Raw genomic sequence first — 13,012 nt, 5'->3', positions numbered from 1 at the left:
GGTACAGTGCTCTCTGTTGGGTGTGTGGGTTTTCCTTCTCTTGATCTGCGAGGTAATTTTTCTTCTTTCCCTAATTTCTCTCTTTTCATTCCTGCATGCTTTCTCTCCGATTAAGTCACACAAGCGCCTCTCCAAAGTAAGCCTTCTTTTTTCTCTCCTGTCCCCCACTGTAGAGCTGCCTCATCACTCAGGAACCCTCCCTGTGGTGCTGAGTGCTGACCCCAGTCAGGCATTCTCCTGCTGTGGCTGTGAGAATGTCAGCAAGAGCTCAGCCCCGTGCCTGTAGCTGGAAGCTGGGTTCACTTACATCACTGGCATCTCGCTGGTATTTGCTCACACAGACTGAGAACTGGCCTGTTCATCACACCCTGCAGCTGCTGCCAAATCATTTCAGCCTTTAAGTTCTGCTTTCCCCTCTCCCTTGGAGTGAGCTGCTGTCTTTGCCAAGGAGAAATCCTCTGGAGTTGAACAGAACCATGATCGCTTCTCTTTCCTTCTTCCCCCATGATTTCAGAAACGAGAGTTGTTCTCCATGACTTCTTCCCTGCTTTTCATGATAAATAGCATTTTTGTGGCCAGTGATCTCAGCTTACTGCCCTTGCACGCTCTGCTGTGTGATGTAAATATTAAAGATCAGTGATTTCAAGTGAACCCAGCTTGAACCTGATAGAACAGACCTGTCCCAAATGAATTGTGAGAATTCATGGGCTCGCTCTGAGAGGTGATAAGTGGAAGATCCCTTTGTGGGTGCTTGAATTGGAGATAAGATCGTTTGGGATTTGATCTCACAGCTCTGTGCTGCCCTCAGAAGAGTGGAAAAATGAGAAACACAGGTGGGATGTTGTTGGAGAAAGTGCCAGGCTGTTGGCATTTCCCCTTTATGACAGCAGAATGGCTTGGATGGCTTCACAAAAATCCACAGAATCCTCGTCTTGGCCTTTCCCCAGTGGATGCCTCAGGTTTCCTTCTAGGCAAGTTCTCAGAGAGCAGTGCTGGCTCACTGTCCTCCCTTGGTCGTGGTCCTTGTGACCAGCCTGACCTTGCATGATTAGCTGGTGTCTGCTGGGAGCTTCCTGACGTTTTTTTTTTAGACAGATTGTCTTGTGCTTGGTATGTGTAGCTGGGATAACTGCAGAGGAGCACCGTGGGCTAAAGTCTCAAGGTGAGGAGTGGAAGAAGTGCTGTGCAAGGTGTGCAGTAGCAGAGTCCTGACAGGATTGCTGGTGAGCCGAGGTGTGTGGGCCAGGACAGGCTGTGCTGAGCTGGAGGTGCAGAGGGTTTGAGGACAGGGATTGGTGGGAAGAAGGCTGGAACAGAGGGATGTTTGTAAAATGTGTGTGCAGTGCTGCTGGGAGGTGCCTGCAGCCAGCCCCTGCTTCTCTGAGAGGGAAAAACCCAACCACTGTGGGGCAGCTGGAGGAAGTGAGGGAAGCGGAGCCCAGATGAGTTCAGAGGGAAGGGGATCCCAGGCAGGACCCCCAGCAGCCTGTCAGAGCCTCCTGCCCTGCTCACACGGAATATTCTGAGCTGGATCCACGAAGATCATCGAGTGTGCAGCCTGGAGCTCTGTTCTGTGCTTCCTCTGGCACAAATGAAGAATTTCCAGGCATTAACCCCCCTGCTTGCCCCCATGCAGACGATTCTGTTGTCTGCTCACACAGGGAGAGGTCAGCAACAAAAAAACTGGAGGGCAGAGATTCCAAACTCTCCTTTCCCAGCCTCTTCTCCTCTCCCCACCCATCTCCTGCAGGAAGAATGGTTTGCTTTCCCAACCTGTCTGGCTAATGAGGTGGAACAGCTTGAGCCCATGAGTTTGCTGCTGTGTTGGTGCAATTGCTGCCAGATCTGCTTGAGCTCCCTGCCCTCTTTTGTCTGTGCTGTTCTGTCGTGCTGCAGCGCTGCCGTCAGAGGGAGTGCTCCACCAGGAGTTAAAAACACTGGAATTGTCCCAGGGAGTGCTCCACCAGGAGTTAAAAACACTGGAATTGTCCCAGGGAGTGCTCCACCAGGAGTTAAAAACACTGGAATTGTCCCAGGGAGTGCTCCACCAGGAGTTAAAAACACTGGAATTGTCCCAGGGAGTGCTCCACCAGGAGTTAAAAACACTGGAATTGTCCCAGGGAGTGCTCCACCAGGAGTTAAAAACACTGGAATTGTCCCAGGGTGTGCTCCAGGAGGAGTTTAAACACACTGGAATTGTCACAGGGGTGCTGCAGCAGGAGTTTTAAACACTGGAACTGTCCCAGGGAGTGCTCCAGCAGGAGTTTTAAACACTGGAGTGCTCCAGCAGAAGTTTTAAACACTGGAATTATCACAGGGATGCTCCACCAGGAGTTTAATCCCAGGGAGTGCTCCAGCAGGAGTTTTAAACACTGGAGTGCTCCAGCAGAAGTTTTAAACACTGGAATTATCACAGGGATGCTCCACCAGGAGTTTAAAACACTAGAGTGCTCCAGCAGGAGTTTTAAACACTGGAACTGTCCCAGGGAGTGCTCCAGAAGGAGTGTAAAAACACTGGAATTGTCACAGGGATGCTCCAACAGGAGTTTTAAACACTGGAGTGTTCCACCAGGAGTTTAAAACACTGGCGTGCTCCAGCAGGAGTTTTAAACACTGGAACTGTCCCAGGGAGTGCTCCAGCAGGAGTTTTAAGCAGTGGAGTGCTCCACCAGGGGTCTTTAAGCACTGGAATTGCATCCTGAGGGAATCCTTCCCAGAGCTCTCTTTGCCACCCCGACCCCACACTGTGCCATGGTCTGACTCAGCCTTAGGCTTTTCTGGGACAGCTTTCCAAACTGAGGAAAACCCCATCTTTTTGCCAGTAGCCAAGGATAAAATATGTATTTATTAATGATTTTGCTCTTGCCTGAGGATAAAAGTGGTTTCCTTCAGATTCTTCCCAATGTCTGTAGCTAATGGTGAATGCTGAGGATTAATATTAAGTTAGGGGGAAATATGAATTTTGGTGCAGTCCTGGGGGCTGCAGAACAGTTTAGGTCAGGAGGGGTCTCAGGAGGTCTCTCACCCAAGCCCTGCTCAAGGCAGGGTTAAATCAGCTTGGTCCAAACCCTTGTCCAGCCACGTTTTGCAGCTTTCCAAGGCTGGAGATGCCCCATCCTGGCCAGGCCCCTGCTCCAGTGCTTAACCACTCTGGTGAGCAGCTTTTTCCTCCTCTCCAGACAGAACTGCCCCTCCTGCAGCCAATGGCTGTTGCACCTTGTCCCTCCAGTGTGCCACGATGAGAAGAATTTGGCTGTGTCTTCTCATCCACCCTCCCACCAGGTAGGACAGAGCCCCTTTAGGTAGTAGGCAGTGAAATTCTGTTTATTTGGGGCTGGGGTGAGGGTTTGGGGAATAAATTCCATCAATTTCTTGGAGTTATGGCCAAGAAATTTAGAAGTTTGGAGTTATGGCCAAGAAAGTTTAGAAGCTGGTTGGGCAGCGTAGCACAGATCAGGAGAAAGAGCTCTGGAATTCTGAGCTCTGGTTCTGTGCCTCTGCTTCCCCAGGTGTGACTTTAGGGATTTAGGGATGCTCCTAGAGCTCTGTGGCATGCCATTCACCTGGCAAAGGGTCTCAGTTCCCTGGGAGCAGCAAGGAGTGAGCTGTGGTGCTGCTGCCAGCGATGCTGAGAGGCAGAGGCTCTGTTTGGAGTTTCAGTTCAAGGTTGGTGTGTGACCTGTGTGCCCTGCAGAGCTGTCACCTTCCCTAGCAGTGCATGCAGATGTCAGGTCACTAAATCGTGACTATTTAGAGGCAGCAATTAAAGGCTTAGAGAAAATACTCCATTTTTCACATTCCTCCAGAGCTCTTCCTGGTTACAGCCCCCTTGTAACCACGAGCTCTGCTCTGTGCTCCTGTAGCATCATCTCTGCAAACCTGTCCCATCTTCTCCCTGTCTGTGTGCACCCCCCTCCTTCTGTTATTTATTTATTTTCTCTTTTCAGTTCTAATGCTTATGGTTTCTTTTTCCAGTATGACAGACTTAACCTGCTCAAAGTAAGAATATGTTTTTCCTTTTTCTTTCTTTTTTCCTCCCCCTCTCCATTTTACTGTCTCTTGATTTTCACAGTTTGCATCTCCCTCTCCATGAGTTTAAAAAAAAAAAAAAAGATAAATTAGAAGAGAGATTTAAGGGCTGAGGTTGTTTGGATTTTGGACAAGTCTGTTGAACTTGATGGAGGCAACAGCTGAGGTTAGAGTGTTGGTATAATTAAGGATGTTGGTAAAATTATGGACATCAGTATAATTATGGATCTCAGTATAATTATTTGTGTGGAAGAGCTTAAAGAAGGGCCTGCAGAGCTCCTTTATAGAGTACCCTTGATTCAGGGAAATTCAAATGTTAGGAGGGAAAAAAAAAAATAGTTCCTGCAATGAATGCAGCAGAGTGGACTGAAATCCTGTTGGGCTGTGCTGACACCTCAGCATGGGCACCCTGATTTAGAAGGCACAGTGACAGCAGTGCCTCTGGTGTGTGTGTGCCAATTATAGTTTGATTATGAGGGTTTTTTTTTTTTGTTTTCCCCAGGAATTTCTGAGTTACGCCTTTTGCTCATTAAGGCAGACAGATGGCAAAACAAATCTGCAGGAAAATCACTCCATCTCAGGGCCTGTGCTCCTGAGGACAAGGTGCTGTGTGCATGGCTCAGATTAATTACCCTGGTTCTTTTTTTAGTCTAGACTGGGTTGCATAAGGCTTTTTTTTCCACGTCCTACTTGCAGAGAGGGATGACTTCAACCCCATCCTTTATGAATGGATCAGGTATGGCCAAGTATGGAAAAGAGTGGGAAGTAGGAGGAAATTCCTCTGCCTGGAGGAATGAGTGTGGGATATGAGCCATGCTCTGTGTTCAGTCCCTCAGCTCATCTCCTTTCCCCAGGATCTGGGGGAAAAAAGGGGGTGTTCCTCTTTTTGATGTCACATTTTTGTATTTTAGCCAGTGTACTGTATTACTGTGGGGCTTTTCACGAGAGACTGGGAGCTCTGCAATGGATCCTTCAGAAATGGATCCAGTGAGGTTTTGTGGCTGGAGTGGATGCAGGGAACGTGGAGCAGGGAGATCCAGGGGTGGAACAGAGCAGCCCCTGCCTCTTCACCAAAATCTGTTCCAATCTGACCTCATTAACATTCCCCCTCCTTCCCTGTGGCAGAACAGCCTGTGTGTCCTTGGTGGGCAGGCAGTGGCTGTGTCCCTGTGAATATTCCAGGGAATTCCCAGTGAAATTCCTGCAGCCTCTGTGGTGAGGCACAGCGCAGAACGATTCCCTTCCTGTTCCAAACTGCCTGCAAAGCCTGGAAAATTCTCCAAGGTCAGAAGCAAGATGGCTTCAGAGGAGGAAAGGCAGTGAGATGTTGCTTCTGTCCTTGTGTGTTATCCTCAGCTCCCACTGCAGTGTTTGGGAGAGGGGACAGCACAGCTGGAGCTGCCCACCCTCGTGGGAAAGGCTCTGGTGCCCCCAGGCTTCACTGCCATGAGGGAAATACCCCAAAAAAGGGGGATTCCTGTGTCCTGAAGGAGCTCAGAGTCCTGCTGTTGGAAAGCCAGCCTGGCTGCGGTGGGAAGCTCATTTCCTCCTCTCCCTGTGCAGATAAATCTCACCTCCAGCTGAAAATTGCCAAGCGTGACTTTCCAAGCTGAGCCAGCTCTTTTGTGTGCTCCGATGTGGCGTGTGGCCTGTCCTCTCCAACCATCTGAAATGCCATGATAAGGATGGGGGAAAAAAAAATCACATGTGCAGATGATGCAAAACACTGTGCGCTGAAAAAAAAAATCCCAGCTTTTTTTTTTTTTCCCTTGCCTAGCTTCTCTAGCAATTTTCTACAGCACTTTTCCTGGCTCTGTGTGTGTGTGTCTCCCTTTTAAAATTCAAAATACCCTTGGAACATTTGTCTTTTGTGGGCAAAGCTCTGTCCCTGCCCTTAGCAGTGCTTCGAGGGCTGTTCAGGGCAATGTGAGTTTTACCACTGGGCCAGTGGAAGAATGAAGGCCCTAAAGAGGTGGCTGGCAGTGATGGTGATGATGATGGTGAGCTCCTCTGTTGCTGGCTGGCACTGCTGGTCTGCAGACAAGGTGACAGCATGTCTGTGTGTGTGTGCATGTGGACATGCACACCTTGGCCTGAACTGTTTCCTGTTCCAGACTCCTGCTGCTGGATTTGTCCCTTGCTCCTGTAACTGGGGATAACTGTGTCAGACCACGCTGTGAAACCCATTGAAATCTTCTGTTTAATCCCACTTTCACTTCACTAATGATCCAAACCAGACTGGACCTGCTTTCTCTGTCCCTCTTTCTTTTTGATCCTAAGATCTCTGTGCTGACTAATGCTTCTCTTTTATTTTGTCCTTACAGAAAAGCCAGAGTTGGTATAATGTAAGTACTGCCGTTTCTCTTGTCCCTGGGTGCTCTGGGCTGGGCGGGGGGACGGTGCCAAGGGGCTTTGCAGTGGCACTGGGGCACTCCGACCATTTCCAGGAGGAGGAGCTGGAAATGGCTCAGCACTGGCAAAGGAGGGCTGGCATCCTGAGCAAAGGGATGCCAGAGACAGAGAGCAGAAGCTTTGTCCTTTTGGTCACTCTGGTGATGCTCCCCACATCCTGCACCTCTGGTGTGGTGGCACGCGGTGACACGCGGTGACAGACAGAGCTGCCACCCTGCAAACCCTTTGCATCTCTCAGGGCGGTCTGGGGGCCATAGAGGAATTATTTTCTACCAACCCCAGAGAAACACCAACCACCCTTTGCTTCTGCCTTGGTGTTTTTCCTTTGTTCTGCCCTGCTCTGGGCACAAAGTCGGTGTCACCTTTGCACGGTCGGGCCCCCACCCTGGAGGTTCTGAAGTAGCCATAGGCAAACGCAGCAGCCATCCATGGCCAGCCACAGTTCCTGCCCTCCTGCAGCCATCCACAGCAGGATGGGGGCCAGCAGAATGTGGGATTTTGGCTGAAACAGCGAGGTGGGGTTTGCAGAGGGGAGAGGCAGAGTTAGGAACCTGCTGGGTGTGAACAGCATCGCAGGAAGAGACCCCAGAGGCACAGAGGGACAGAGGCAGTGAATAAAAGAAAAAGAATATTTATTTTAAGAACAAAATACAAACCAAGGTGGGCCAAACTGGTGGAGAAGTGGCAGATACGGACTGTGAGCAGATGCCTCAGTCTGACCTGGCTGCTGTCAAGCCCTGACTGTCACCAGCCTAGAGGTGACTTTGGCTCTTACTGCTTCTGCCTGTAGCTGCTGAGCTCCATTCCCTGCTGCATGATGCTTTGCTGTGCTCTGCTTCTGTGGGTCTCTTGTGTTTTCATGTCCTCTCTATCTTATCTTTCTGTTCTCTTGTTTTTCCTCCATATATTTTCAGCATGAGAGACAGTACATCCGGAGAGTAAGCACTGGCTGCGTTTTTTTGTGGTTTTCCCCACCCCACCCCATTATTTTCCTTTGTAAACAAAACAAAACAAGCTCATTTTCTAGTTAGCAGAGACATTCTGGCCAGATAAAAGCAGCAGTGTGAAAATATGGATGAGGCACAGACTCCAGGAAGTCAGTCAGTCCTACTTGGCAGTGTTTTTTCCATTAAAAATTTGCTAATGCATCTCCTTGATAGAGTTTCCCTTCTTTGCCAGCTCCTTCCAGGCAGGATTTTTCTGCCATTTGGATCATTCTGGTTCCTCCATTCCTCTCCTCTCTGAGGGCAGCTCTAGAAATGAATCATGAAACCTCACCAGTTCTTTGCCCACTTTCCCCCACTCTTGATTTTACACAAACCCCACTGTGCCCAGAGCAAACTCCACACTGTTCTGTGTGCCAGGCACTTTGCAAACCCAACCCAAAAAATAATCCCTAAAAGAGCACATGGGCCTCAAAGATCTGCAGGGCATCACCAGTTTGCTTCATTTTTTTGCTGCTTTTAACTGGTTCTTTTGTCTCTGGAACACTGCATTCCTCTTTGCCAGTTGGAACCTTCCCTTTCCCCTCTCCTGGATTCCTTTTTCTCTATTATTTATTTTTCCGTAAGATGCCACCAACTTCTCCTGCCTTGTGTGTTCTCCTGTGCTTTTTTGGGATTTCCATCCCTGCCCCGTGGAGGAGTGGGAGGAAAGGGGTGAAGTGAGCTCATGGTTGGTTTGACAGAGCTGCCCCTCTCTCTGGTTGTGCTTTCTCTGCTTGGCTTTGCAGAGGACAAATGCAAACTGGTGCAGGTGCTCTGTGAGATTGAGAAGAGAACTCCAGTTCGGGGATAAATGCACTCAGATTTTTGGGGTTTGCTTTGTGTTCTTGGCCTCGTGGTGGAAGAGCAGGAGGTCAGTGGAAAGGAAAAGTCCCTGAGGTGCTTCTCGTGCCTTTAGTGAGGAATTGTGTACATGGAGACTTTGGTTTGGAAATATTGTGGTTTTTAGGGGGGAAAAAATCTGTTGGTCGCTTGTGGTTTAACCATCAGTAGTGTTTGCTTTGGGTTGTGTGTCTGCACGGTGAATTATTGTTAATTCATTTATTATTTTAAAAAGAATTCATAGAAACAGACGCAGGCCTTAAAACTAAACTTCCTTTGTAGTTTTGCTGAAACAGAGATGTGCTTTACCCTGTACCCCTGAGGTGCTGTGAGAGGTGGAAATTTGGGTTTTCTTCCCTGAGGACACCAAGGAGGAGCTGCTCTGTCTGTGGGGGTGTCAGTAACTCCACACTTGTCACCCAGCAGATGCCATTCAAATGAGAGACAAACTGGAGATATTCTGCTGCCAGGGATAAAATCTCTGTCCTTCTCTCCTTATTTTCTCTGGGGTTTGGGCAAAGGGCCCCATTTCTGTGTCACTGAGCCTGACATTCTGAGCCTGGCAAATCTGCCGTGGTTTTCCTGCCTCATTCTGCCTCACTTGGGCTGTGAGCCCTTCTGCTTCCCTGTTCCCAAATGAGGCTGTGTGTCCCAATATCCTGCAGCATTTCTGCTGCTCTGCAGCAAGGCTTCCTTCTTAAATTCAGCACCAGGAGAGTCCAGAGGATGCTCTGGAAAACAGAATGAATAAGATGATCTTGAAAAGTTAGAGAAAACTCACTTGACACCAGGGAAGAGGTGAGATTTAAATCCATGAGGTTTTCACTTTGGCATTTACATCCCAAGGTCTGCCTTGCTCTGAATTCCTTTATTTTTATCTATCACATGCCTGAATATTTTTCTTTTTCCTTTAACTGAGCAGTGAAAAGACATCAATTGTCTCTTTCAGGTGTTCCTAAATATCAGAAATGTTTGCTGTCCCAGTCAGTGTGGGCAGGTCAATAGGAGCCCATCCCTTCCCTCCTGTGTTGGGGAGAGCAAAGTCTGCACTGAGGATTGCAGGGAGAGGGACAGGAGCCCTGCTCCTGCAGCTCTGCCAGCAAATTTGTGCACACAGGGCAGCCCTCAGCCTGGCAGGAGTTCAGAGTCCCTAAAATAACCCCAAAATGCCAGTGGGGAGGCAGGTAAAGGAGAGAGGCCAGAGTTTTCCTGATGCTCTGGAAAACAGAATAAATAAGATGATCTTGAAAAGTTAGAGAAAACTCACTTGACACCAGGGAAGAGGTGAGATTTAAATCCATGAGGTTTTCACTTTGGCATTTACATCCCAGGGTCTGCCTTGCTCGGAATTCCTTTATTTTTATCTATTGATAAAAATATCTGAATATTTTTCTTCTTCAGCTGACACCAGTTATCTCTTTCAGCTGTTCCTAAATATTAGAATATCAGAAATGTTTGCTGTCCCAGTCAGTGTGGGCAGGTCAATAGGAGCCCATCCCTTCCCTCCTGTGTTTGGGAGAGCAAAGTCTGCACTGAGGATTGCAGGGAGAGGGACAGGAGCCCTGCTCCTGCAGCTCTGCCAGCAAATTTGTGCACACAGGGCAGCCCTCAGCCTGGCAGGAGTTCAGAGTCCCTAAAATAACCCCAAAATGCCAGTGGGGAGGCAGGTAAAGGAGAGAGGCCAGAGTTTTCCTTTGGGGAAATGCAGGGAAAGCCTGTGCAGGGGAGCTGGCTGAGGATCTCTCGTGGATTGTGAGGATGCAAAGGGCTTTTGTGAGGAACTCTGAGCAGCTCTTGAGCTTCTGGAGAATACCCAGACATCACAAGGCTGATAAGAAATCAGCCCTGGCTGGCTCAGAGTGCTGTGTCTGTTCTTGGAGACCTCGTGGATGCCGCAGTGGAGGGGAAACTCAGCTGCTGGAAGAGTAAAATGTTCCCTATAAAGGCAAAGGGAAATTTTGCCTCATTTTGGGGAGAAAATCAGGAACACTTTTCCAAGGGTGGCAGGTGAGCCTCCCTCAGCAGAAGCAATCATGGAAATGGAGTTTAATGCAAAAATTGAGGCCTGATGAGTGAGCAAGGTGCTGAAGAGCCCTTTTCTCTGTAAATCAGCACAATCATCTTTGAACTCCCAGTAACCATTTCATAATGGTTAACTACCAGTAACTATTTAATCAGATTATTTCTGGAGCAATGTTAACTCCCTGCCTTTCAGGTGCTTTTCATCCTGTCAGATTTTCTCCCTTTTCTTTGTAAATCAACACAATCATCTTTGAACTCCCAGTAACCATTTCATCAAATTATTTCTGGAGCAATGTTAACTCCCTGCCTTTCAGGTGCTTTTCATCCTGTCAGATTTTACATGACTTTCAGTGTGTGGATGAATTACCAGTTGCTGGGTTGTAGAGGCACTAAATTAGCAATAAATTTTTGGTGCAAGATCCTGTGATGATGAACTCAGATCCATTTTCCAGCCCAGATCCCAGTGATTATTTGAAGCATCTTCCTCTGCTTTCCATTCCATTTTAAAAGGAGAAAAAGGAAAAAGATGGAAAATCTGAGCAACCAGAATGGGTTTAGAGGAGATGCTGTTGGACAGGTGACCGCTTTCTTTGCTGGTTTTTCACACCAGCCCTGCTGTCAGTGGGGTCTAAACCCTCCCACACAAGTAAGAAACGTGTTGTTTATTCCAGAAGCAGTGAGCTTCTGGAATAAACACAGTCACAGAATAAATAAATAAATAAAATAAGTCACAGAAGTCCATCAGTCATGAAAACTGGATGAGCTTTTCCTTCCCCCTCTCCTCTGTGCCTCGTGCCATCTCTGCTCCCTGTTTTCTGTGCTGTCCAAAACTCAGCATTCCTCAGGTTTTGTGTTCTCTGTGCTGTCCCTTTCCCCAGCAGTGTTTGCTGAAAGTTTCCCGTGGAGGATTTGTTTGTGTGGAACAGGGAGATGTCACCCCAGGGAGATGCCACCCCAGGGAGATGTCACCACAGGGAGATGTCACCACAGGGAGTGACCCTTGTGTCCCCATCTCCCCAGGGAGCAGCTCCCTCCCCTCGGCAGTGCCATCCTGTCCCATCTCTGTGTTTGCAGTGCAGTTAATGTTTGATGCCTCCAGCTCCAGGTCAGCTCTTCCCATCCCTGCTGGCACCATCTCTGCAAACACAGGTGGCTGGGGGTGGTTTTCATTTTTGTTCAGTCCCTTTTGGAGTTTCCAGCCAAGGGGCCATTCAGTCAAGCAGTGCAGGTGGCTGTAATGCCAATTCTTTGTCCTTCACAGGCTACAGAATGCTTTTTTTTAAATCATTCCCTCATCTTGGGGTGCAGATGGGTGCACTGCTACAGTGCTGAATGGAAACTCCTCTGTGCCCCAATGATTTTGGGGTGCAGCTGAGCAGACAGAGCTTGTCAGTGAACAAGCTGCTCCCCTGGCCTGGAGCAGAGCTCTGCGGGGGCTGGGTTGGCTTCCTGGTGCTTTTAGAGACCTGTGTGCCCAGCTCTGGAAGAATGAGGGGTTTATTTCAGTGTTTGCTCACAGCTGAGCACATCTGGTGCCCTGCTGTGGGCATGGACCTGGGCACTTCTGTGCCTGAGCAGGGAGCCGGAGAGGCTGGGACTCAGGGCAGGGGGCACAGGGGGTGCCAGCAGCCCAAGCAACCTCCTGGACCTGCAGGGACTTCATTCAGCCCTTCATTTCCAAAGTGGCCTGGCTAATGAATGAATCCTAGAAAGTCCCATTTCTTGGAGAGAAGAGTGGGCTCAGAGATGCACCCAGGAGTGGTGCAGCCCCTCAGATTCTGCCTGTGTGGGTCTCCCATGGCTGGTTCCTCCCAGCCACATCCTGTATTTTTATCTGTCACATGCCTGAATATTTTTCTTCTTTCTTTAACTGACCTGAGCAGAGAAAAGACACAGAATCTCAGAATTTAGAAAATCACAGAATCACTGGGTTGGAAGAGACCTCCAAGTCCAGCCCAACCCCAATAGCTCAATAAACCCTGGCACCCAGTGCCACATCCAGGCTTTGTTAAACACACCCAGGGATGGTGACTGCACCACCTCCCCGGGCAGCCATTCCAGAACTTTATCACCCTTTCTGTAAAAATCTTCTTCTTGATATCCAGCCTGTATTTCCCTTGGTGCAGCTTGGGGCTGTGTGCTCTGGCTCTGTCAGTGCCTGGAGAAAGAGCCCAGCCCCAGCTGAGCACAGGCACCTTTCAGGAGCTGTGCAGAGTGATGAGGGCACCCCTGAGCCTCCTTTTCTCCAGGTGAGCACCCCCAGCTCCCTCAGGGGTTCCTCTCAGGGTTTGTGTTCCAAACCCCTCACCTGCCAATTGTCTCTTTCAGGTATTCCTAAATATTAGACCGTCAGGAATATCTGCTGTCCCAGTCAGTGTGGGCAGATCAACAGGAGCCCACCTGCGTTTGGGAGAGCACAGCCGGCCTGAGCACTGCCGGCAGTGGGACAGGGGCCCTGTGCCGGCAGTGGGACAGGAGCCCGCGTCCCAGGCTCCCCTCAGCCTCCCCAGCACACTCTGTCCAGCAACTTTCCATGACAGGAAACATCTGCTGGGAGGCAGGGCTGGGTTACTGCAGGGCATTGGCCGCCAGAGTTCCCCAGCTCCAGTAACTCCAGGCATGTGGAGTCATTTTGGGATCTTCCCCGCCCGCCCCTTCCATGAGAAACACAGACACTGAGGCTGCCTTTGAGAGCAGAGAGGGACTGCAGGGCAGAGCCTGAG

At 49.3% G+C, this 13,012-nt stretch overlaps 1 protein-coding gene across 7 annotated transcripts in view; it reads left to right on the top strand.

The window, feature by feature from the left end:
• GRAMD1B (GRAM domain containing 1B) overlaps positions 1-13,012 on the top strand; it is a 101,001-nt gene that overhangs the window by 64,311 nt on the left and 23,678 nt on the right. For all 7 annotated transcript variants that reach the window (XM_041480524.1, XM_041480523.1, XM_041480527.1 and 4 more), the window contains one exon: positions 6,354-6,374. In XM_041480524.1, the coding sequence (XP_041336458.1) occupies positions 6,354-6,374 (21 nt within the window). The remainder of the gene's footprint in view (positions 1-6,353; positions 6,375-13,012) is intronic.

The sequence above is a fragment of the Pyrgilauda ruficollis genome, unplaced genomic scaffold (assembly GCF_017590135.1).
Source record: "Pyrgilauda ruficollis isolate IOZ18807 unplaced genomic scaffold, ASM1759013v1 scaffold52, whole genome shotgun sequence".
Lineage (NCBI taxonomy): Eukaryota > Metazoa > Chordata > Aves > Passeriformes > Passeridae > Pyrgilauda > Pyrgilauda ruficollis.
This window is presented reverse-complemented; position numbering and strand designations above follow the sequence as displayed.